Genomic DNA, 23,537 nt, shown 5'->3' with positions numbered 1-23,537 from the left:
CTCGGGATCTTTCTGTGTGGAGTTTGCATGTTCTCCCCGTGACTGCGTGGGTTCCCTCCGAGTACTCCGGCTTCCTCCCACCGCCAAAGACATGCACCTGGGGATAGGTTGATTGGCGACACTAAACTGGCCCTAGTGTGTGAATGTGAGTGTGATGGATGGATGGAAAATTCAATAACATTTTAGATTTTATTGACTAAAATTCAATAAAATCCCCTGAAAAGCAGGGAAACATGCGAAACAGGCTTGTAGGGATGAAATAGCCTCTGTTTTTTTCCTGACCCAATAAGGGTACTTATAATTATCGCCACTCCACGGTAGCATGTGGGGATCCTTGCGACTCCCAGGGAAGTGGGCCTCCAAAGGGATAACTTGCTTCTGTAGTTTGCTGGTGTCATCAAGTTTCAAAGTCCATAAGCAAAGCACTGCTTGAGTCATGCTGCCATCCTACTGAACTCCTATACCGCTATTATAAGTATTGAGAAATAAAATGTTTTGCTTTATATGAATTAATGGTTTTATTACTCCTCTGCGACATTTAATGTACGGCAAAACAAGAATGCAATATGACAAATGACTTTCTACGGGATTTAAAGTCTAATCAGGGTTGATGCAGACTGGGAATGTTACGGTGCACGCGCAGTCTGCGTCTCCCTCCTCTGCGGGTTCCGCTGACAGCGCGTTCGGACACGCCACTGTCCACGCTGGGAGTGGCAACTAAATGCCTGCAGACGATCAGACAATCTGCACACCTGTGACTGGGCGAGTTAAATAAAGGACCAGTGGACCCAAGGATTGGCGCGGGAACTTAGTTTTCATCGTGTACCTACCCTCTGTCGCCTGTAAAGTGAGCTGCTCGTCTTACTCTGACTGACTCCCTCGTTCCTCGACTCCTCGCTCGCCCCTGATCACCTACCTGCCCACTAGACTTCCTTGTATCTCGTTCAACACTTTTGTAACACACACTTTAGTTAAATTCTACACATAGTGTTACACCATACACACTCTTGGATTTTCGTCACACTTCATTTCCTTAGTTTATTAGTTAGTATTGTTTATTATTCTTACTAGATATATTTACTATATATATTTATACATCCATCCATCCATCATCTTCCGCTTATCCGAGGTCGGGTCGCGGGGGCAACAGCCTAAGAAGGGAAACCCAGACTTCCCTCTCCCCAGCCACTTTGTCCAGCTCTTCCCGGGGGATCCCGAGGCGTTCCCAGGCCAGCCGGGAGACATAGTCTTCCCAACGCGTCCTGGGTCTTCCCCGTGGCCTCCTACCGGTTGGACGTGCCCTAAAAACCTCCCTAGGGAGGCGTTCGGGTGGCATCCTGACCAGATGCCCAAACCACCTCATCTGGCTCCTCTCGATGTGGAGGAGCAGCGGCTTTACTTTGAGTTCCTCCCGGATGGCAGAGCTTCTCACCCTATCTCTAAGGGAGAGCCCCGCCACCCGGCGGAGGAAACTCATTTCGGCCGCTTATACCCGTGATCTTATCCTTTCGGTCATGACCCAAAGCTCATGACCATAGGTGAGGATGGGAACGTAGATCGACCGGTAAATTGAGAGCTTTGCCTTCCGGCTCAGCTCCTTCTTCACCACAACGGATCGGTACAACGTCCGCATTACTGAAGACGCCGCACCGATCCGCCCGTCGATCTCACGATCCACTCTTCCCTCACTTGTGAACAAGACTCCTAGGTACTTGAACTCCTCCACTTGGGGCAGGGTCTCCTCCCCAACCCGGAGATGGCATTCCACCCTTTTCCGGGCGAGAACCATGGACTCGGACTCGGAGGTGCTGATTCTCATTCCGGTCGCTTCACACTCTGCTCCGAACCGATCCAGCGAGAGCTGAAGATTTATTTATTTATACATATATATAATAAATTATTGAACAATAAAAACTCTCTGGTGTCTGTTTGCCATCACTTCCCCTTAGTCAAAACATAACAGGGAGCTAATGAAGCCGTTGTCCAAACATGTCGAGAAAACATCGTCCGATAAAGACATCAGTATATATTCTGTACTTTCTGAATTCTTGCTTTGTGTCTGTCAGGATCCTAAAAGATCAAGAGGACCGAGAGAAAGAGAAAACTGTTCGACTAGTAAGCAGCTCTCTGGAGAAGAAGAAATCCTGCTGCTAACAGATAACACACACACACAATGTGTCATTATTGTTTTGTCAACACACCTGTTTCTATAGGGCGCTCATACACGCACGCGCACCATAGATTTGATTACACTATGATTAATCCAATTATTTCTCAGAAATGTTATGTCATCAGACGATGATGTTAAATAACTAGATGAAATACTGGTTGATTTTGATATTTTTAAAGGTTTCCAAAAGTAAACTTTTATCTATCACATGCAAGCTTTTAACTATGTAATGTATTTTTGTAATGATTTAAAGGAGGTTTGATTGGTTTTTCAGTACACACAATGTGTTGGACATCATATTTGTAAAATCAATTATTGTCATTTTGTCTTGAGGTCACTTTTCTGTATTTTAAGGCCACATTGTTTTGTATGATTTAGCATAAAATCATATAAGCATATAATTCACTGGGTTCGTCAAAATGCTGTCCTGAAAAAAATAGCATTTACTTTGTGTCTATTTTGTTGTATAATAATTCATTTTTTTGGCTTCTTCCTCATGTTTGTTCGCTATGTTCACATGGATTATTTGGTCAGAAGGAAAATATTTTTTTCTTATGGTCAAATTGGGTTGATTTGTAAAGAAAACATATTTATATCAGATGCACCTAATCTCCTTACCAAGTATGTGATACACACAACAGTACATCTTTTTATTATGTAAAGCCAAGTACGGTAAGTTGTGTCATTTGTATGGGATGTTGAAGTTTGTTCTTCACTCGCTATTGTCGGGTTACTACCGTCACTGTCCTGCACATCACTTTAATGTACAAAGTAGATATTTAATTAATGTAACAAAAATAAAGTCTTGCTTGTTCATATTGTTGTATAACTACAGTTATTTGATACCAATGCCCAGTGGATGGTTGTACACGTTGCAGTTTATTCCTTTTTCAAGGTGTCGTTAGAAATCATGAAACATAGTATTTATTTCAAATCAAAAGTTATAATACACATGAAAAGAATAAAAACATTTCTGTATGTCACATTGCAAAATTGTAAAGAAATAAATACAAATGTTACTTGAAATCAATGAAAAAAGTTAAGATATGACTTCTAACAATGTATACAATGTTCCTATAATATTTGTAGATGCCAGAAAACTCTGAAAATACATCTGATTAAAAAGCGAATTCCTTTGAGAAAGCAGGTATTTGCTCAATAATTATTAATATTAGTCGCATGCTTTATAAAGGGTGTGTTTAATCGACAGCACACCTTGTTGAGGCTTTAAAATAATTTAAAACCTCCTCGGATAGAACATCCTAATCATTCCCAGCAGGCACAAGACCTTAAAACACCGTTGAGAACTTGTTGAATTGACGTTGAGCAACTCAAACATAACGTTGAAACAACATGCTTTTTGACTACGTTAATTCATCGTAGACCAACGTAACCAACAACTTGGACACCGACTCTCAAATCCCTTCACTGGCTTCCTGTTCCACTCAGGATTGAATTCAAAATCTCCCTACTAACTCTCCAGTGCCTCCATGAAAATACCCCCGTCTACCTCAAAGAACTGCTCACCCCCAAATCCTCCACACGACATCTCCACTCCAACCTCCAAGGACAAAGCTACGAAGTATGGGAGACCGGGCGTATTGCTCCGCTGCTCCCAGTTTGAGGAACGCTCTCCCTGACCACATGAGGGCACCTCAGACTGTGGATGCTTATACAAAAGGCTTAAAAAACCCTTCTTTTTAAAAAAAAACAAAAACAAAAAATAGATATGCTTGCTGGTTCTAGCTATTGGGCTATTTCTAGTTTTATATTTTATTTATTTTTATTATTATTACTATTTTTTTTACACTGTGGCACTTTGAGGTTGTTTGCTCAACGTAGAGTGGTTTTTTTTTACAAATAAAATCTATTATTATTATTGCATCAATGTTGTCTAAATTTACAAACACAACTATTTTGCAACGTTATTTCAAAGTCAGTTTTCAAGAACATGTCTTGTGCCTGCTGGGTTACCTTCCCAAATAACTTAAAAGCATATTTATAGAGCAAAAGCGTACAGTTAAGTGTCACTAAATTGTTGTTTGGGGGGTGGGGCGGGGGTTCGCATTTCCATTACTGTCACTCTTAACAGGTTTGACATGGCTGACTAAAGCGTATGAAAACACAAAGCAAAGTGTTTACAGATTAAAGCAATTGTAGATGCAGCATTGCGGAAGTTGAATCAGGAACACTTGGGATCTTAGGTAAAGGCATCAAGCACGGAATAAAGCCTCCTCGTTATGAGATCAAATACAAGAACTATAATAAAAAAATGCCTCTATATGTCTAAATATAACAACGGTATATCCCAGCCAATCGCAGGGTTATGTTCAGTGGCCAGCCATTAAAAGCGAAACTCAGCCAGTAATCAGTTTGCTTATACAAAATCCTATTTTTGACACACGGCTCAATCCTCCTCCTCCAAACCTTTCTGCTAATTTGACATTCTCCTTAAATTTTGTAGCAATATTAAGAGGATCTAAATGTGTTTTCTGCGGGGGAAAGAAAAGTGCCTATTCTGACTACAGTGTAAATGAAAAATAATGCTGAATTGCGAATTTGCAGGGATGTATTGTACTTAGGTTATTATTAATATTGTAGTTTCTATGGTTGTCTTTCTAGGAATAAACAACAATTTGATTTGGATTCTGACAGGTGAGTTGAGTACCTGAGGCCTCTTAGGTACAGTGGGTGTGCCGAAGCCGACCCCAAACTATCCAACTTCTGCCGTTTCAGCCTTGTTGAGGTGGAACAAGTCGCTAATGAGATTCTATTTGTAGGGATCCCCATTGGCTTTGTTCTTTGCTAACATACAAACACAAATGTTTTGCCCATAATCGACTGAGCTGACAAATCATATTGGACTATGAAAACCAATGGCTGAGGACAGCCCTAATTGTTCCCGGTGGTTTAGAAGGTTTAAGTTTTTAATAAAGTTCTTGTATTAGATCTCGTCAGATTACACATGTGTACCAATTTTAAAGGCAGGTCAAACACCACCGGCTCAAACGGACAACATACTGAAGAGCACACTACTATGGAGATCTGCCTTTAACACCATTCATCACACACAGAATCAGCACGACAACTATTTACAACAAATTATCTTTAACGTAACGCACACATGAGTAGACCTGCTGTACATACAGTACAGTACCTGCAACAAGTATGTCCTTGGCCGTGGTGCTCGCACGCAAATTCTAACATCACTGAGCATAAATTGACACAACTCGCTATCCGTAGAACCAACATTTCACTAACAGTATTACTAAAAGACGAATATGAGGGCCATATAATTATGAACTGAACAAAAAACACGGGTACGTCACTCCATTTCACTTACACCTACAGCAAGAATCACTAACTTTCAGCAAGTTGGAAATGTTTTTCTATTTCAGTGTTACATTCAGGGTTGTTTAACAGTCTGCACCAAAGGCTTCCTGTCTTACAGCGAGATGTCAGAGAGGCCACCTCAGATTAGCTTTTCAACCTTCCGTGTCATTTGGAGTCTGTTTTCTAGGTGTGGTCTGTAAGGGTTCCTCTTCTCCAGGGGAGTCCCATTCCCTTCCCGCAAAATCTAGCGCATCTTGTAGTCGTGGGCTATAGCTGCCTCGCACAGTTGTCCTTTGAAATCCAGCTCAAAGGTGAAGTCCAAGTCCCTCTGTGGACAGAGACAATTAATTAATGGAGAACGATGGCCTGATGTCAACAAGCAGAAGTGCATCCAGGGTTTCCGCAGGTCATTAAAAAGCATTAAATGGATTGTTATTAAGGCTCAAAATTCCATTAAAAGGCATGAAGTTCAAAATGTGGAGGCATTGAAAAATGCATACAAATGCAATTGGCAACAAAAAGACAACAAAACAAACCACTTGACACAGTTTTTCCCAATTGGAAGAAAAAAAACTGCCCTTCAAAATGTTCAACATTTATTAAATTGCAAGTTTTGCTTCTAATATTTGGATTATTATTAAGGCTCAAAATTCCATCAAAAGCTATGAAGTACAATGTGTGGAGGCATTGAAAAATGCATACAAATGCAATTGGCAACAAAAAGACAACAAAACAAACCACTTGACACAGTTTTTCCCAATTGGAGGAAAAAACTGCACTTCAAGATGTTCAACATTTATTAAATTGCAAGTTGTGCTTCTGATATTGGGATTATTATTAAGGCTTAAAATTCCATCAAAAGGTATAAAGTACAATGTGTGGAGGCATTAAAAATGCATACAAATGCAATTGGCAACGAAAAGGCAACAAAACAAACCACCTGACAGTTTTTCCAAATTGGAGGAAAAAACTGCCCTTCAAAATGTTCAACATTTATTAAATTGCAAGTTGTGCTTCTAATATTAGGATTATTATTAAGGCTCAAAATTCCATCAAAAGGTATAAAGTACAATGTGTGGAGGCATTAAAAATGCATACAAATGCAATTGGCAACAAAAAGACAACAAAACAAACCACTTGACACAGTTTTTCCCAATTGGAGGAAAAAACTGCCCTTCAAAATGTTCAACATTTATTAAATTGCAAGTTGTGCTTCTAACATTTGGATTATTATTAAGGCTCAAATTTCCTTCAAAAGGTATAAAGTACAATGTGTGGAGCATTAAAAATGCATTAAAATGGAATTGGCAACAAAAAGACAACAAAACAAACCACTTGACAGTTTTTCCAAATTGGAGGAAAAAAACTGCCCTTCAAAATGTTCAACATTTATTAAATTGCAAGTTGTGCTTCTAACATTTGGATTATTATTAAGGCTCAAATTTCCTTCAAAAGGTATAAAGTACAATGTGTGTAGCATTAAAAATGCATTAAAATGGAATTGGCAACAAAAAGACAACAAAACAAACCACTTGACAGTTTTTCCAAATTGGAGGAAAAAAACTGCACTTCGAGATGTTCAACATTTATTAAACTGCAAGTTGTGTTTCTAATATTGAGTCCATTTTATTTTGATGTTTGTTTACCTATTTAGGCTCTTCACCTTCCAATCGCAACAGTACCAAATACCACAGAAATTAAAAATGTTTGCTGTCCTTATTATTTTGTATACATTGTTTTTGTTATGAGTACATAAACCTTTTGATTAAAAGTGCATTAGAAATTAAATATATTATGATATTTTAAATTTGGCCACAGTTACAATTTTGTCTACACTTTCCAGACAATTGTATGTTCTTGACAATATATAAGAACGGGTCTACACTCTGATGTGGACATTAAATCTGTTTAATTTCATTAAAAAAAGGTGTCAAAAAAACATTAAATTAGATTTGTTGATACCTGCAGAAACTCAGGATCAGTAGGGCGGTCAGTATTCTCAAATTTGCAATTAATTCAGAAATAAAATAATAGGCAATGTTAAGATATGGGCCACGTGAGTATTTTGCCAAGATTCATATTTATTTGATGTTCATCCTGGTTTAAGTTAAAGGTAATACTCACAACATTTTTGTCGTTAGGCTTCATTGCAATGCTGCCAGTGATTTCCTCTCCTCTTCGCACGGTCAGATAGTCCTCCAGGTAGAAGACCGTCTGCTTCCAGTGGGTGTATGCAGCATCAGGAGCTGGGACGCACACAAGCACACATGGGTAAAGTATTTTTTTTCAGTTGTTTTATAATGTACTCACTATTTAGTAGGGGCGAGGGAAAAAATCGATCCGAATACGAATCAAATCGTTTACGGTGTGCGATTCAGAATCGACTCTCATTTTTTAAAAATCTATTTTTTTTATATTTATTTTTTATTTATTTATTTATTTATATTTAATCAATCCAACAACCCACTACACAGCAATACCATAACAATGCAATCCAATTCCAAAACCAAACCTGACCCAGCAACACTCAGAACTGCAATAAACAGAGCAATTGAGGAGACACAAACACCACACAGAACAAACCAAAAGTATCGAAACAAAAATGAATATTATCAACAACAGAATCAATATTAGTTATAATTTCAGCATAGCAGTGATTAAAAGTCCTTCACTGACATTATTATTAATCAATCAATCAATCAATCAATGTTTATTTATATAGCCCCAAATCACAAATGTCTCAAAGGACTGCACAAATCATTACGACTACAACATCCTCGGAAGAACCCACAAAAGGGCAAGGAAAACTCACACCCAGTGGGCAGGGAGAATTCACATCCAGTGGGACGCCAGTGACAATGCTGACTATGAGAAACTTTGGAGAGGACCTCAGATGTGGGCAACCCCCCCTCTCTAGGGGACCGAAAGCAATGGATGTCGAGCGGGTCTAACATGATACTGTGAAAGTTCAATCCATAGTGGCTCCAACACAGCCGCGAGAGTTCAGTTCAAGCGGATCCAAGACAGGAACCCATCTCAAGCGGATCAGCAGCGTAGAGACGTCCCCAACCGATACAGGCGAGCGGTCCATCCTGGGTCCCGACGAGCGGTCCATCCTGGGTCTCGACTCTGGACAGCCAGTACTTCATCCATGGTCATCGGACCGGACCCCCTCCACAAGGGAGGGGGGGACATAGGAGAAAGAAAAGAAGCGGCAGATCAACTGGTCTAAAAAGGAGGTCTATTTAAAGGCTAGAGTATACAGATGAGTTTTAAGGTGAGACTTAAATGCTTCTACTGAGGTGGCATCTCGAACTGTTACCGGGAGGGCATTCCAGAGTACTGGAGCCCGAACGGAAAACGCTCTATAGCCCGCAGACTTTTTTTGGGCTCTAGGAATCACTAATAAGCCGGAGTCTTTTGAACGCAGATTTCTTGCCGGGACATATGGTACAATACAATCGGCAAGATAGGCTGGAGCCTATTAGACATTTATAAAAATAATAAAAAAGAATAGTGTCACAGTGGCTTACACTTGCATGGCATCTCATAAGCTGGACAACACACTGTGTCCAATGTTTTCACAAAGATAAAATAAGTCATATTTTCGGTTTGTTTAATAGTTAAAACAAATTCACATTATTGCAATCACATTTTCCTTTACAATTATAAAAGCTTTTTTTTAAAAAAAAAATCTACTACCCTGCTAGCATGTCAGCAGACTGGGGTGGATCCTGCTGAAATCCTATGTATTGAATGAATAGAGAATCGTTTTGAATCGGAAAAATATTGTTTTTGAATCGAGAATCGAATTAAATCGAAAAAATCGATATATTATCGAATCGTGCGACACCCAAAGATTCACAACCCTACTATTTAGCATTGGGTCACTTGGCCTGGAAATGTTGCTTTTCACTTAAATTGCAACTCTAACGCTTTCCACTCTTGGGACGACATGGACAATTTAACCTTTTTTGTAATCATCCTGAAAAACAACTGTGAGGTTGTTCCAGACTGAGGTATGGATGAAACTTCATCCATCCATCCATCCATTTTCTACCGCTTATTCCCTTTCGGGGTCGCGGGGGGCGCTGGCGCCTATCTCAGCTACAATCGGGCGGAAGGCGGGGTACACCCTGGACAAGTCGCCACCTCATCGCAGGGCCAACACAGATAGACAGACAACATTCACACACTAGGGCCAATTTAGTGTTGCCAATCAACCTATCCCCAGGTGCATGTGTTTGGAAGTGGGAGGAAGCCGGAGTACCCGGAGGGAACCCACGCAGTCACGGGGAGAACATGCAAACTCCACACAGAAAGATCTCAAGCCTGGATTTGAACCCAGGACTGCAGGACCTTCGTATTGTGAGGCAGACGCACTAACCCCTCTGCCACCGTGAAGCCATGAAACTTCATTCATTGTGTAATTCACATTGTTTAAATATGCCTCAACAGTCACTACAGTTCATTACCCAAGGTTGTATTTTTTGCCTCATTCTTATGAGAATCGTGCGTGTCATTGAAGCATTAAGGAGTTGGACTAAAAACAACCACCGGGTAGCATCTGTGAGCCGATAATATTGTACCATCTCTTTCGGACTAATCAGGCAGGTCGTGCATTCTTCCCACATGCTTTAAGTGAAGGATGAGGCAAAATACAACCTATTTTAATAAAACAATGGCAAGCAAAACTAAATTTATGTGAAAGACCATTCCTTTTCATGGTCTGTGTCTACCTAAATGTAGCAGGTAGAGCTGCTGTGGGCAGGTTGTCGATCCATCACGGCCTTATAGTGGTTCCTGCTCTGTGATACATGTTTTTGATTGATTGATTGAAACGTTTATTAGTAGATTGACCACTAAATGGTTACACCCGAATAAGTTGTTCAACTTGTTTAAAGGCCTACTGAAATGAGATGTTCTTATTAAAACGGGGATAGCAGGTCCATTCTATGTGTAATACTTGATCATTTCGCGATATTGCCATATTTTTGCTTGAAGGATCTAGTAGAGAACATCCACGATAAAGTTCGCAACTTTCGGTCGCTAATAAAAAAGCCTTGCCTTTTACCGGAAGTAGCAGACAATGACGTCACAAGGGAGAGGGCTCTTCACGTCCTCACATTGTTTATAATAACGACAATTTCCCCATTAATTTCAGCGAGGATGAAAGATTTGTGGATGATGAAATTGATAGCGAAGGACTAGAAAAATTAAAAAAAATAATAATAAGCTTCCTCCCACTTCCAAAGACATGCACCTGGGGATAGGTTGATTGGCAACACTAAATTGGCCCTAGTGTGTGAATGTTGTCTGTCTATCTGTGTTGGCCCTGCGAAGAGGTGGCGACTTGTCCAGGGTGTACCCCGCCTTCTGCCCGATTTTAGCTGAGATAGGCGCCAGCGCCCCCCGCGAGCCCGAAAGGGAATAAGCGGTAGAAAATGGATGGATGGATGGATGGAAGTTTAAAAAAAAAAAAAAAAGGCGATTGCATTGGGACGGATTCAGATGTTTTTAGACACAATTACTAGGATAATTCTGGGAAACCCCTTATCTTTCTATTGTGTTTTAGTGAGATTAAATAGTACCTGATAGTCGGAGGGGTGTGTCCACGGGTGTCTTGACGCCAGTCTCTGAGGGAAGTCACGGCAGCTGCATGGACGGCGCAAGCTCAGCTGATCTACCGCAAATTTCTCACCGAAACCTGCCGGTTGACAAGTGGTCGGGAACCATGTTCGCTTGACCGCTCTGATCCATAGTAAAGCTTCACCTCCGGGAATTTTAAACAAGGAAACACCGTGTGGCTTCACGGTGGCAGAGGGGTTAGTGCGTCTGCCTCACAATACGAAGTTCCTGCAGTCCTGGGTTCAAATCCAGGCTCGGGATCTTTCTGTGTGGAGTTTGCATGTTCTCCCCGTGAATGCGTGGGTTCCCTACCGGGTACTCCGGCTTCCTCCCACTTCCAAAGACATGCACCTGGGGATAGGTTGATTGGCAACACTAAATTGGCCCTAGTGTGTGAATGTTGTCTGTCTATCTGTGTTGGCCCTGTGATGAGGTGGCGACTTGTCCAGGGTGTACCCCGCCTTCCGCCCGATTGTAGCTGAGATAGGCGCCAGCGCCCCCCGCGACCCCAAAAGGGAATAAGCGGTAGAAAATGGATGGATGGATAGTTCAGTATGTCAGTTCTGAACTTGAAAAATTAACTTCAGCTTGTTTTTTTGTTATTTGTGCTTTTTTTCTGTGTGCATGTACACTATATTGCCAAAAGTAGTTGGCCACCTGCCTTAAATCACATATGAACTTGAAGTGCCATCCCAGTCCTAACCCATAGGGTTCAATATGATGTGGGTCCACATTTTGCAGCGATTACATCTTCAACTCTTCTGGGAAGGCTGTCCACAAGGTTGCGGAGTGTGTTTATAGGAATGTTCGGCCATTCTTCCAAAAGCACATTGGTGAGGTCACACACTGACGTTGGTCGAGAAGGCCTAGCTCTCAGTCTCTGATCTAATTAATCCCAAATATGTTCTATCGGGTTCAGGTCAGGACTCTGTGCAGGCCAGTCAAGTTCATCCACACTTTGTCATCCATGTCTTTATGGACCTTGTCATGTTGGAAGAGGAATGGGCCCGCTCCAAACTGTTCCCACAAGGGAGGGAGCATGGACCTGTCCAAATTGTTTTGGTATCCTAGAGCATTTTAAAGTTCCTTTCACTGGAACTAAGGGGCCAAGCCCAGCGCCTGAAAGACAACCCCACACCATAATTCTGATCATTTAGATGGGTGGCCAAATACTTTTGGCAATATAGTGTATGCGTTTTCATTTTAAGCAATAATTCAGACTCTGCTTCGATATACCCTGTCCATCCCTGCCAATAGTTTGGCTGTCATTGACGATACAAGGCACACTTCAATCAGTTTCTGGCCTTCTGTTCTAGGTCCACGTAATAAACACACACAATAGGCTGCCAAACAGGCCCTTTCTTATGTAGATTAGTAGCTGAACTTGCATTTCTTCCTCCCCTACTTCTCTTTGATCAAGTGTGGATGTGTATCGTTGAAATATCAAATGGACTATATGGACATTAATTGTGCCTTGAAGACTGCTAATAGAAAAAAAAACGTTTAGAAGTTCTTCTCAACAATCTGAACTACTGTTAAATTCAATTTAACTCACCAAAACTCAATTCATAATAGTTCAATTTACTTTATCTCCACTAGAGGTCAGTCACACACCACAATCACCCAGGCTTTGAATCATGCCAACATAACTATTTCATTTGGAAATCGATTCAATAATTGTTTTAAAAACCTGTATGTTCAGTTTTCAAACATTACTTTCATAATATACTTTCTATTGCTGTTGATTTGCATTGCTGTAGAAATACATTGTGAACAATTACATACATCAAATACAATTGCTTTATGTGAATTCAATCAATCAATCAATCAATCAATGTTTACTTATATAGCCCTAAATCACTAGTGTCTCAAAGGGCTGCACAAACCACCACGACATCCTCGGTAGGCCCACATAAGGGCAAGGAAAACTCACACCCAGTGGGACATCGGTGTTGCGGAGCAGTTAAATGAACACTTAGCGTCTAACAATCTATGTGAAACCTTTCAGTCCGGTTTCAGGGCAAATCACTCCACGGAGACAGCTCTCGCAAAAATGACTAATGATCTATTGCTAACGATGGATTCTGATGCGTCATCTATGTTGCTGCTCCTCGATCTTAGCACTGCTTTCGATACCGTCGATCATAATATTTTATTAGAACGTATCAAAACACGAATTGGTATGTCAGACTTAGCCCGGTCTTGGTTTAACTCTTATCTTACTGATAGGATGCAGTGTGTCTCCCATAACAATGTGACCTCGGACTACGTTAAGGTAACGTGTGGAGTTCCCCAGGGTTCGGTCCTTGGCCCTGCACTCTTCAGCATCTACATGCTGCCGCTAGGTGACGACATACGCAAATACAGTATTAGCTTTCACTGTTATGCTGATGACACCCAACTCTACATGCCCCTAAAGCTGACCAACACGCCGGATTGTAGTCAGCTGGAGGCGTGTCTTAATGAAATTAAACAATGGATGTCCGCTAACTTTTTGCAACTCAACGCCAAAAAAACGGAAATGCTGATTATCGGTCCTGCTAGACACCGACCTCTATTTAATAATACAACTCTAACATTTGACAACCAAACAATTAAACAAGGCGACGCATTAAATTAAATTGTAATAATACGATGTATTATTAAGTATTATTGTATTATTAAGTATTATTGTTATTATTGACTTTGGTTATTTTATCATTTCAATACTGAATATGGAAAGTACATTTTATTTCAATACCATACTGCATTACTATACAATTGTTGCAATTAATCCATCATTCCCTGTTGAAATGGAGCAGCATCATTTGTTAAGGAAACCTTTTTGAAGCATTTTCGATATTGTAATGGTTGTATTAATCTACTGTGGATCATATTTAAAGGCAGTACATTGTTTACTCTCCCCAAAAAATGAGCTAAAATGTAATAAGCCTGAGGGAAAAAAGTGCATAGTCTAAAATGTCTGCAACAATGCAACTCAATTTTATTTTCGCAAAAGTGCTGCAGATGAGGGACGATTTTTAATGTTAATTTCCAGCATTAGCCTTTGTTTAAAAAAGAGATGTGTTGTTGTATGACGGTATCGATCAAACATATTAAATACAATTTCAAGGTTTTAACGGCGAGACTTTATAAAGTTGTTGAGCAGAGTAATACCCCTTACTTACCAGTGGAGAAACCAGTTTTTTTGTGACATTTGGTGAACTCTATGTTGAAGTAGGTGACCAGTGCATGAATGTAGTCGTTTCTCTGGATCTGCAGACAGAATGCTGACGTGAAAGAAAGATCCTCAGTCTTCACCGTGTAGATGTCCACTTCCTGTAAGCAGAGAGCGATGGATCTCTCACATCCAGTATACCAAAGTATATCACCTCACAGGTAATGAGGTCATAAAGTACCAGGATAATGAAAAACAAGTTCCCTCTCTATTGAAGCTATTGTCATATACAAATTGTGTTAGATGTAAATATAAACGGAATACAATGATTTGCAAATCCTTTTCAACCCATATTCAGTTGAATGCACTACAAAGACAACATATTTGATGTTCAAACCCATAAACTTTATTTTCTTTTGCAAATAGTAATTAAAAAAAAAAAAGAAAATAAAGTTTATGGGTTTGAACATCAAATATGTTGTCTTTGTAGTGCATTTTTGCAAATAGTAATTAGGGGCTTCACGGTGGCAGAGGGGTTAGTGCGTCTGCCTCACAATACGAAGTTCCTGCAGTCCTGGGTTCAAATCCAGGCTCGGGATCTTTCTGTGTGGAGTTTGCATGTTCTTCCCGTGACTGCGTGGGTTCCCTCCGGGTACTCCGGCTTCCTCCCACTTCCAAAGACATGCACCTGGGGATAGGTTGATTGGCAACACTAAATTGGCCCTAGTGTGTGAATGTGAGTGTGAATGTTGTCTGTCTATCTGTGTTGGCCCTGCGATGAGGTGGCGACTTGTCCAGGGTGTACCCTGCCTTCCGCCCGATTGTAGCTGAGATAGGCGCCAGCGCCCCCCGCGACCCCGAAAGGGAATAAGCGGTAGAAAATGGATGGATGGATGGAAATAGTAGTTAACTTGGAATTTCATGGCTGCAACACATGCCAAGGTAGTTGGGAAAGGGCATGTTCACCACTGTGTTACATCACCTTTTCTTTTAACAACACTCAATAATAAATGTTTGGGAACTGAGGAAACTAATTGTTGAAGCTTTGAAAGTGGAATTCTTTCCCACTCTTGTTTTATGTAGAGCTTCAGTCCTTCAACAGTCCGGGGTCTCCGCTGTCGTATTTTACGCTTCATAATGCGCCACACGTTTTCCATGGGAGACAGGTCTGGACTGCAGGCGGGCCAGGAAAGTACCCGCACTCTTTTACTACGAAGCCACGCTGTTGTAACACGTAGTTTGGTTGCTAATAAAAAAGCCTTGCCTTTACCGGAAGTAGCAGACAATGACGTCACAAGGGAGAGGGCTCCTCACGTCCTCACGTTGTTTATAATAACGACAATTTCCCCATTAATTTCAGCGAGGATGAAAGATTTGTGGATGATGAAATTGATAGCGAAGGACTAGAAAAATTAAGAAGAAAATAATAAAGTAAAAAAAAAAAAAGGCGATTGCATTGGGACAGATTCAGATGTTTTTAGACACATTTACTAGGATAATTCTGGGAATAATAATTAACTTGGAATTTCATGGCTGCAACACGTGCCAAAGTAAATAAATAAATGATAAATGGGTTGTACTTGTATAGCGCTTTTCTACCTTGAAGGTACTCAAAGCGCTTTGACATTACTTCCACATTTACCCATTCACACACACATTCACACACTGATGGAGGGAGCTGCCATGCAAGGCGCCAACCAGAACCCATCAGGAGCAAGGGTGAAGTGTCTTGCTCAGGACACAACGGACGTGACGAGGTTGGTACTAGGTGGGATTTGAACCCGGGACCCTCGGGTTGCGCACGGCCACTCTCCCACTGCGCCACGCAAGTAGTTGGGAAAGGGCATGTTCACCACTGTGTTACATCACCTTTTCTTTTAACAACACTCAATAATAAATGTTTGGGAACTGAGGAAACTAATTGTTGAAGCTTTGAAAGTGGAATTCTTTCCCATTCTTGTTTAATGTAGAACTTCAGTCGTTCAACGGTCCGGGGTCTCCGCTGTCGTATTTTACGCTTCATTATGCGCCACACATTTTCCATGGGAGACAGGTCTGGACTGCAGGTGGGCCAGGAAAGTACCTGCACTCTTTTACTATGAAGCCATGCTGTTGTAACACGTAGTTTGGCATTTTTTTGCTGAAATAAGCAGGGGCGTCCATGATAATGTTGCTCGGACGACAACATATGTTGCTCCAAAACCTGTATGTACCTTTCAGCATTATTGGTGCCTTCACAGATGTGTAAGTTACCCATTTCTTGGCCACTAATACACCCCCATACCATCACTTTTCATTTTTGCGCCTATAACAATCAGGATGGTTCTTTTCCTCTTCGATCCGGAGGACAGAACGTCTACAGTTTCCCCCAAAAATTGAAATGTGGACTCTTCAGACCACAGAACACTTTTCCACTTTGCATCAGTCCATCTTAGATGATCTCGGGCCCAGACAAGCCGGCGGCGTTTCTGGATGTTGTTGATAAATGGTTTTCGCTTTGCATAGTAGAGCTTTAACTTGCACTTACAGATGTAGTGACAAACTGTATTCGGTGACAGTGGTTTTCTGAAGTGTTCCTGAGCCCATGTGGTGATATCCTTTAGAGATTGATGTCGTTTTTTGATATAGTGCCGTCTGATGGATCAAAGGTCACGGTCATTCAATGTTGGTTTCCGGCCATGCCGCTTATGTGGAGTGATTTCTCCAGATTCTCTGAACCTTTTGATGATATTATGGAGCGTAGATGTTGAAATCCCTAATTTCCTTGCAATTGCACTTTGAGAAACGTTGTTCTTAAACTGTTTGACTATTTCCTCACGCAGTTGTGGACAAAGGGGTGTACCTCGCCCCATCCTTTCTGGTGAAAGACTGAGCATTTTTTGGGAAGCTGTTTTTATACCCAATCATGGCACCCACCTGTTCCCAATTAGCCTGCACACCCGTGGGATGTACAAAATGAGTGTTTGATGAGCATTCCTCAACTTTATCAGTATTCATTGCCACCTTTCCCAACTTCTTTGTCACGTGTTGCTCGCATCGAATTCTGAAGTTAATGTTTATTTGCAAAAAAAACAAAAGGTTTATCAATTTGAACATCAAATATGTTGTCTTTGTAGCATATTCAACTGAATATGGGTCGAAAAGGATTTGCAAATCATTGTATTCCGTTTATATTTACATCTAACACAATTTCCCAACTCATATGGAAACAGGGTTTGTACTACCAAATGTTTTAACTTGCAGAAAATGATTTGTTTTACTTGCAAATATTTTTTTTAATTGATGAAAAGAGCTTTTTCACTTGTGAATTGTAAAAAATATATTTGTTTGTGGAGTTTTATTAGTAATGTCACAAAAGCACAAAGAGTCACAGAAAGGCATGCTTAACTTATTTGTGTGACTCTGTACTATATGTGCTAAAAAACATCAATTGACCGGTACAAGGCGATGCATCTTCCAAATATAAAGTGTAGATCTGATTTACTCTCATGAGCAATGTTCATGCAATGCTTCATGCAGGAGACCGCAGATCAACTTCCAGCTTCAGTCAGCATAAAATCAGCTCGAGTGAAATGATTTGTTTGTTGCGGCATTATTTTTAAGATATATGGACTTGCTTGCACACTGGTATTCATGCCAGATGCTGTGAGCTGGATTGAGCTTTGTTTACTGCTCATAAAATGAGGGGAATATCAGAGTCAAATGTTTTTCCCATGTAACGACTACTAATGCATTAGGTCAGGGGTAGGGAACCTAAGGCTCGGGAGCCAGATGTGGCTCTTTTGATGACTGCATCTGGCTCTTGGATACATCTGAGCTGATGTTGCTTAAAACGATAAGTAATGAATAATTTCACTTATAATGTTCAAAATATAAAACATTCTCATGCATCTTTAATCCATCCATCCGTGCAAGAAGTTGCGTTAATGCTAAGAAGTTATTTAGTTATTATTGGTTAGTGTGGGGCTTGCCCTCCAGGGGGTTCTTCAGACCCCGAAGCACCGACATGAGAGCCTGTTTCAGGGTTGGAATATTGTTTTATTTTTCAATAAGTCTCTCAGTTGTTTTCCAGCAATTGTATTTCCAGCCCCAACCCCGTCTCTCCTCCTGGCTGCTGCTTATAACAGAGCGACAGGTGAATAGATAAAAAGGCCCAGGTGGGCCTTCTACACACCTGTCGCTGCAGGCCCGCTGGCCACGCCCCCTCCACAGTTAGCTTCAGAATAACAATCTTATTCCAAAGAATAAGAGACCGATTATACTCTAGAAATGTTGGTCTTACTCAAAAATGCACGCGTTTAGTTGTGTTCAGTGTTGATAAAAAATATTAAATGGTTCTTACGGAAATACATTTTAAAATATTTGGATTTTCGGCTCTCTCAGCCATAAAGGTTCCCGACCCCTGCATTAGGTCATATTTGAAAATTCAAAAGTTAGGTAATTTATCCTGAATTCATCCACGTCAACACCCTCATCTGGCATTTTCTTCTCCACGATCCAAAATTAGACTGCAATCAGAGCAGCAGTCATTTATTTTTACTGTTCTAATCTTTTATCACAAAATGTGAAGTTAATTATATTTATATAGCGCTTTTCCCTAGAGACTCAAAGCGCTTTACATAGTGAAACCCATTATCTGCATTTTAAACCAGTGTGGGTGGGTAAAGTGCCTTGCCCAAAGACATAACAGCAGTGACTAGGATGGTGAAAGCAGGGATCAAACCTGGAACCCTCCAGTCGCTGGCACGGCCGCTCTACCAACCGTGCCACGCCGCCGCTGGCTTTGCAAAATCCCATCTTTGATAGTTGACAATCAGCATCACTCATTGGTTTTATTATCAAAAATAGAAGAAAAAAAACGTCCCTGGCAAGCAGCAAGTGTAGAATGATGGAACAATCACACAATAAAAGTGACAATGGGCCAAGCAAAAGCAGTAATTATACATTTTAGCAGAAGGGTTACTGGTAGTGATACTAATATGTGCGAAATGGTACACCGTATCGGCCTTTTAAATGTCCTTTACACTAATTATCCGTGCAGAATCAGTTCCATTTCAAAAAGACATGAAATTACGAGACACTGCACATTTTTTCTTCACTGTAGTCTTTTGTTTCCACGCTGAAATGATCATATATAGAATTACTCAGCCATGGTGGTCACGATTTCAACTTTTTATCTCATAATTATGACTTTTTTTTATCACATAATCTCAAGCTTTTATTTCACAATTTAGATTTTTATAGTTATGATTTCATATCTCATACTTTCAACTTTTTATCACATAATCTCAACCGTTGTTCTTATGGTTTTGACTTGTTGCCTTATTATGAATTGATTTTATTCCCATAATATCAACATTTTATTTTATAATTAAAATGTCATACTTTATAATTAGGACTTTCGTATAACATAAATTAGACTTTGTATCTCATGCTCAAAGGTATGATTTTCTTTCTCATAGTTTTGACTGTTTTATCACATAATTACGACTCTCTTATCCCATAATTTCCACTTCTTATCTAATAATTTAGACTTTATATCATAATTTAAACTTTTTACCTCATGATTATAGTTATGACTTTTGTATATATATTTTTGTTTACTTTTTAGCTCACAATTTTGACATTTTGCTTTATTATTTTGATCTTACATCTCATAATTCTGCCTTTCAATAAGGCAATTTCGAAAAGTATCCAAATACATTTTGATACTTGTGCCAAAAGTGGAAATTGTAAAAAAAAAAAAAAAATGTCCACCCATCCATCCATCCATTTTTTACCGCTTATTCCCTTTTGGGGTCGCGGGGGGCGCTGGCGCCTATCTCAGCTACAATCGGGCAGAAGGCAGGGTACACCCTGGACAAGTCGCCACCTCATCGCAGGGCCAACACAGATAGACAGACAACATTCACACACTAGGGCCAATTTAGTGTTGCCAATCAACCTATCCCCAGGTGCATGTCTTTGGAAGTGGGAGGAAGCCGGAGTACCCGGAGGGAACCCACGCAGTCACGGGGAGAACATGCAAACTCCACACAGAAAGATCCCGAGCCTGGATTTAAACCCAGGACTGCAGGAACTTCGTATTGTAAGGCAGACGCACTAACCCCTCTGCCACCGTGAAGCCAAATGTCCACCCACCACACACAATTCAAAGTTAAAGTTATAGCACCAATGATTGTCACTCACATACTAGATGTGGCAAAATTATTCTCTGCATTTGACCCATCACCCTTGATCACCCCCTGGGAGGTGAGGGGAGCAGTGAGCAGCAGCGGTGGCCGCGCCCGGGAATCATTTTTGGTGATTAATTCAAAATAATGGGGTTAGTGCATGTGCCTCACAATACGAAGGTCCGGAGTTGTCCTCGGGATATTTCTGTGTGGAGTTTGCATGTTCTCCCCGTGACTGCGTGGGTTCCCTACGGGTACTACGGCTTCCTCCCACCTCCAAAGACATGCACCTGGGGATAGGTTGCTTGGCAACACTAAATCGGCCCTCGAGTGTACTTTCTCGGCTATTATCCGCCGACCGAAGTGTTGCTGTAGGGAGGAAAAGCGGAACGACATGTGTCGGCTAAGTACAAAATATATACCACAACCCCAAACATGTCTTTTTTCAAAGCCTGCAGTGAAGAGAGAGGTTAGTGTTGTGCAAAGACAATTCCAGGAAAAGTGGGAGATGTTGAGCACAGGGGCACCCCGACGTGTCTTATTTGCACGGAGAAACTTGCGGTGCACAAGGAATACAATTTGAAACGTCATTATACAACCAGACATGCTGAGGAGTATGCAAAACATTTTTCAAGAAATCTGCTTTAACCCAATGTGCCCCCCCCGAGTCAAAATGTTTGGGGAGCCCTGTTTTAGCCAACAGTAGCAACATAACTTATCATACCACGATTTTGACTTGTCAGCGCATACTTTTGACTTTATAGCTCAAAATTTGTAGTTTTCTAGCATAATTAAGACATTTTTTTTTCATTTTGACTTAACATTGGGGATATTTATAGTCTTTCAGCGGAGGAAATGGCTTCCATACAGCTGGTGCGTGATTAAGTGGTATAGAAACAGTGAATAATACTCACACGTAAGACAGAAGTGGACTGAACGTAAGCCAAGCGTAAATATTTGACTTACTTTGACCAGGCAGGAGTTGGTCACCACCTGTTTCTGGTCCACCACGTCAACCAGCGGCTCCCTGATTGCCACATTGCGAATACAAGTCATGTCGAAGCCATACACGTTCTCCCACCCTGGGAATCACAATATCATTACTCTCAGTCATCCAAAGCCTGTATAAAATATTATGCAAATGTCAACTTGTTGTTTTTGGTTGAAAAGCTAAGGGATATGGAACTATTACAGCTCTAACTTCAAAACCACAGCAGGCAGGGTACTTTTCCAAAATTGTCGGATTTATACGATGTATGGAGGTATAATGACGCAAAAAAGAGTACCCCGTTTCCGTATGAGTTGGGAAATTGTGTTAGATGTAAATATAAACGAAATACGATGATTTGCAAATCATTTTCAACCCATATTCAGTTGAATATGCTACAACGACAACATATTTGATGTTCAAACTGATAACATTTTCATTGTTGTTGTTGCAAATAATCATTAAAGGGCGTGGCGCAGTGGTAGAGTGGCCGTGCGCAACCCGAGCGTCCCTGGTTCAATCCCCACCTAGTACCAACCTCGTCACGTCCGTTGTGTCCTGAGCAATACACTTCACCCTTGCTCCTGGTTGGCGCCTTGCATGGCAGCTCCCTCCATCAGTGTGTGAATGTGTGTGTGAATGTGGAAGTAGTTTCAAAGCGCTTTGAGTACCTTGAAGGTAGAAAAGCGCTATACAAGTACAACCCGTTTATTTATTTACTGAAAGCCACTACTAGCGACCACGCAGTCTGATAGTTTATATATCAATGATGAAATATTAACATTGCAACACATGCCAATACGGCTTTTTTAGTTTACTAAATTACAATTTTAAAATTCCCGGGAGTTTCGTCTTGGAAACGTCGTGTAATGATGACGCGTACGCAGGACGTCACGCGTTTTTAGGAAGTATGAGCGCTACGCACACACACAGCTAAAAGTCGTCTGCTTTAACGGCATAATTACACAGTATTTTGGAGATCTGTGTTGATGAATCTTTTGCAATTTGTTCAATTAATATTGGAGAAGTCACAGTAGAAAGATGGAGTTGGGAAGCTATAGCCTTTAGCCACACAAACACACGGTGATTCCTTGTTTAAAATTCCCAAAGCTGAAACTTTTCTATGGATCAGATGCACACAGTGGTAAACATGCAATTTTTATTTTTTTTTAATCAGTTTGAACATCTAATATGTTGTCTTTGTAGCATATTCAACTGAATATGGGTTGATAAGCAGACATGGATCCCAACCGAATGTCAACCAGCAGGTTTCGGTGAGAAAATTGTGGTTAAAAAGTCGCCACTTACCGGATATCAGCTGAACTTGTGTCGTCCGTACAGGTGGCGTCGACACCCGTGAGACATGGCGTCAACACACCCCTCCGACTATCAGGTACTATTAATCTCACTAAAACACTAGCAACACAATAGAAAGATAAAGGATTTCCCAGAATTATCCCAGTAAATGTGTTTAAAAACATCGGAATTCGTCTCAATGCTATCGCGTTTTTTTTTTTCTAGTCAGTCGCTATCAATCAATCAATCAATCAATCAATGTTTATTTATATAGCCCCAAATCACAAATGTCTCAAAGGACTGCACAAATCATTACGACTACAACATCCTCGGAAGAACCCACAAAAGGGCAAGGAAAACTCACACCCAGTGGGCAGGGAGAATTCACATCCAGTGGGACGCCAGTGACAATGCTGACTATGAGAAACCTTGGAGAGGACCTCAGATGTGGGCAACCCCCCCTCTCTAGGGGACCGAAAGCAATGGATGTCGAGCGGGTCTAACATGATACTGTGAAAGTTCAATCCATAGTGGCTCCAACACAGCCGCGAGAGTTCAGTTCAAGCGGATCCAAGACAGCAGCGAGAGTCACGTCCACAGGAAACCATCCCAAGCGGATCAGCAGCGTAAAGATGTCCCCAACCGATACAGGCGAGCGGTCCATCCTGGGTCCCGACGAGCGGTCCATCCTGGGTCTCGATATCCTCAAACACGAATTTTTCATCCTCGCTCAAATTAATGGGTAAATTGTCGTTTTCTCGGTCCAAATAACTGTTTTTCTTGGAGGCTCCC

At 40.9% G+C, this 23,537-nt stretch overlaps 2 protein-coding genes across 5 annotated transcripts in view; one reads left to right on the top strand and one right to left on the bottom strand.

The window, feature by feature from the left end:
* The window catches only part of LOC133563668 (EF-hand calcium-binding domain-containing protein 4B-like), a 49,574-nt gene extending 46,588 nt beyond the window's left edge, over window positions 1-2,986 (top strand). For all 4 annotated transcript variants that reach the window (XM_061917933.1, XM_061917935.1, XM_061917932.1 and 1 more), the window contains one exon: window positions 2,067-2,986. In XM_061917933.1, coding sequence (XP_061773917.1) covers window positions 2,067-2,154 — 88 coding nt within the window. In that variant the 3' untranslated portion in view covers window positions 2,155-2,986. The remainder of the gene's footprint in view (window positions 1-2,066) is intronic.
* A 49-nt stretch (window positions 2,987-3,035) lies between these two features.
* The window catches only part of LOC133563670 (protein arginine N-methyltransferase 8-B), a 73,510-nt gene continuing 53,008 nt past the window's right edge, over window positions 3,036-23,537 (bottom strand). Inside the window, exons 6-9 of the mRNA XM_061917936.1 lie at window positions 21,428-21,543; window positions 14,299-14,449; window positions 7,628-7,749; window positions 3,036-5,831 (exon numbers count right to left, since the gene is read on the bottom strand). Of these exons, the coding sequence (XP_061773920.1) occupies window positions 5,748-5,831; window positions 7,628-7,749; window positions 14,299-14,449; window positions 21,428-21,543 (473 nt within the window). The 3' untranslated portion in view covers window positions 3,036-5,747. The remainder of the gene's footprint in view (window positions 5,832-7,627; window positions 7,750-14,298; window positions 14,450-21,427; window positions 21,544-23,537) is intronic.

Source organism: Nerophis ophidion, linkage group LG12 (genome assembly GCF_033978795.1).
Source record: "Nerophis ophidion isolate RoL-2023_Sa linkage group LG12, RoL_Noph_v1.0, whole genome shotgun sequence".
Lineage (NCBI taxonomy): Eukaryota > Metazoa > Chordata > Actinopteri > Syngnathiformes > Syngnathidae > Nerophis > Nerophis ophidion.
This window is presented reverse-complemented; position numbering and strand designations above follow the sequence as displayed.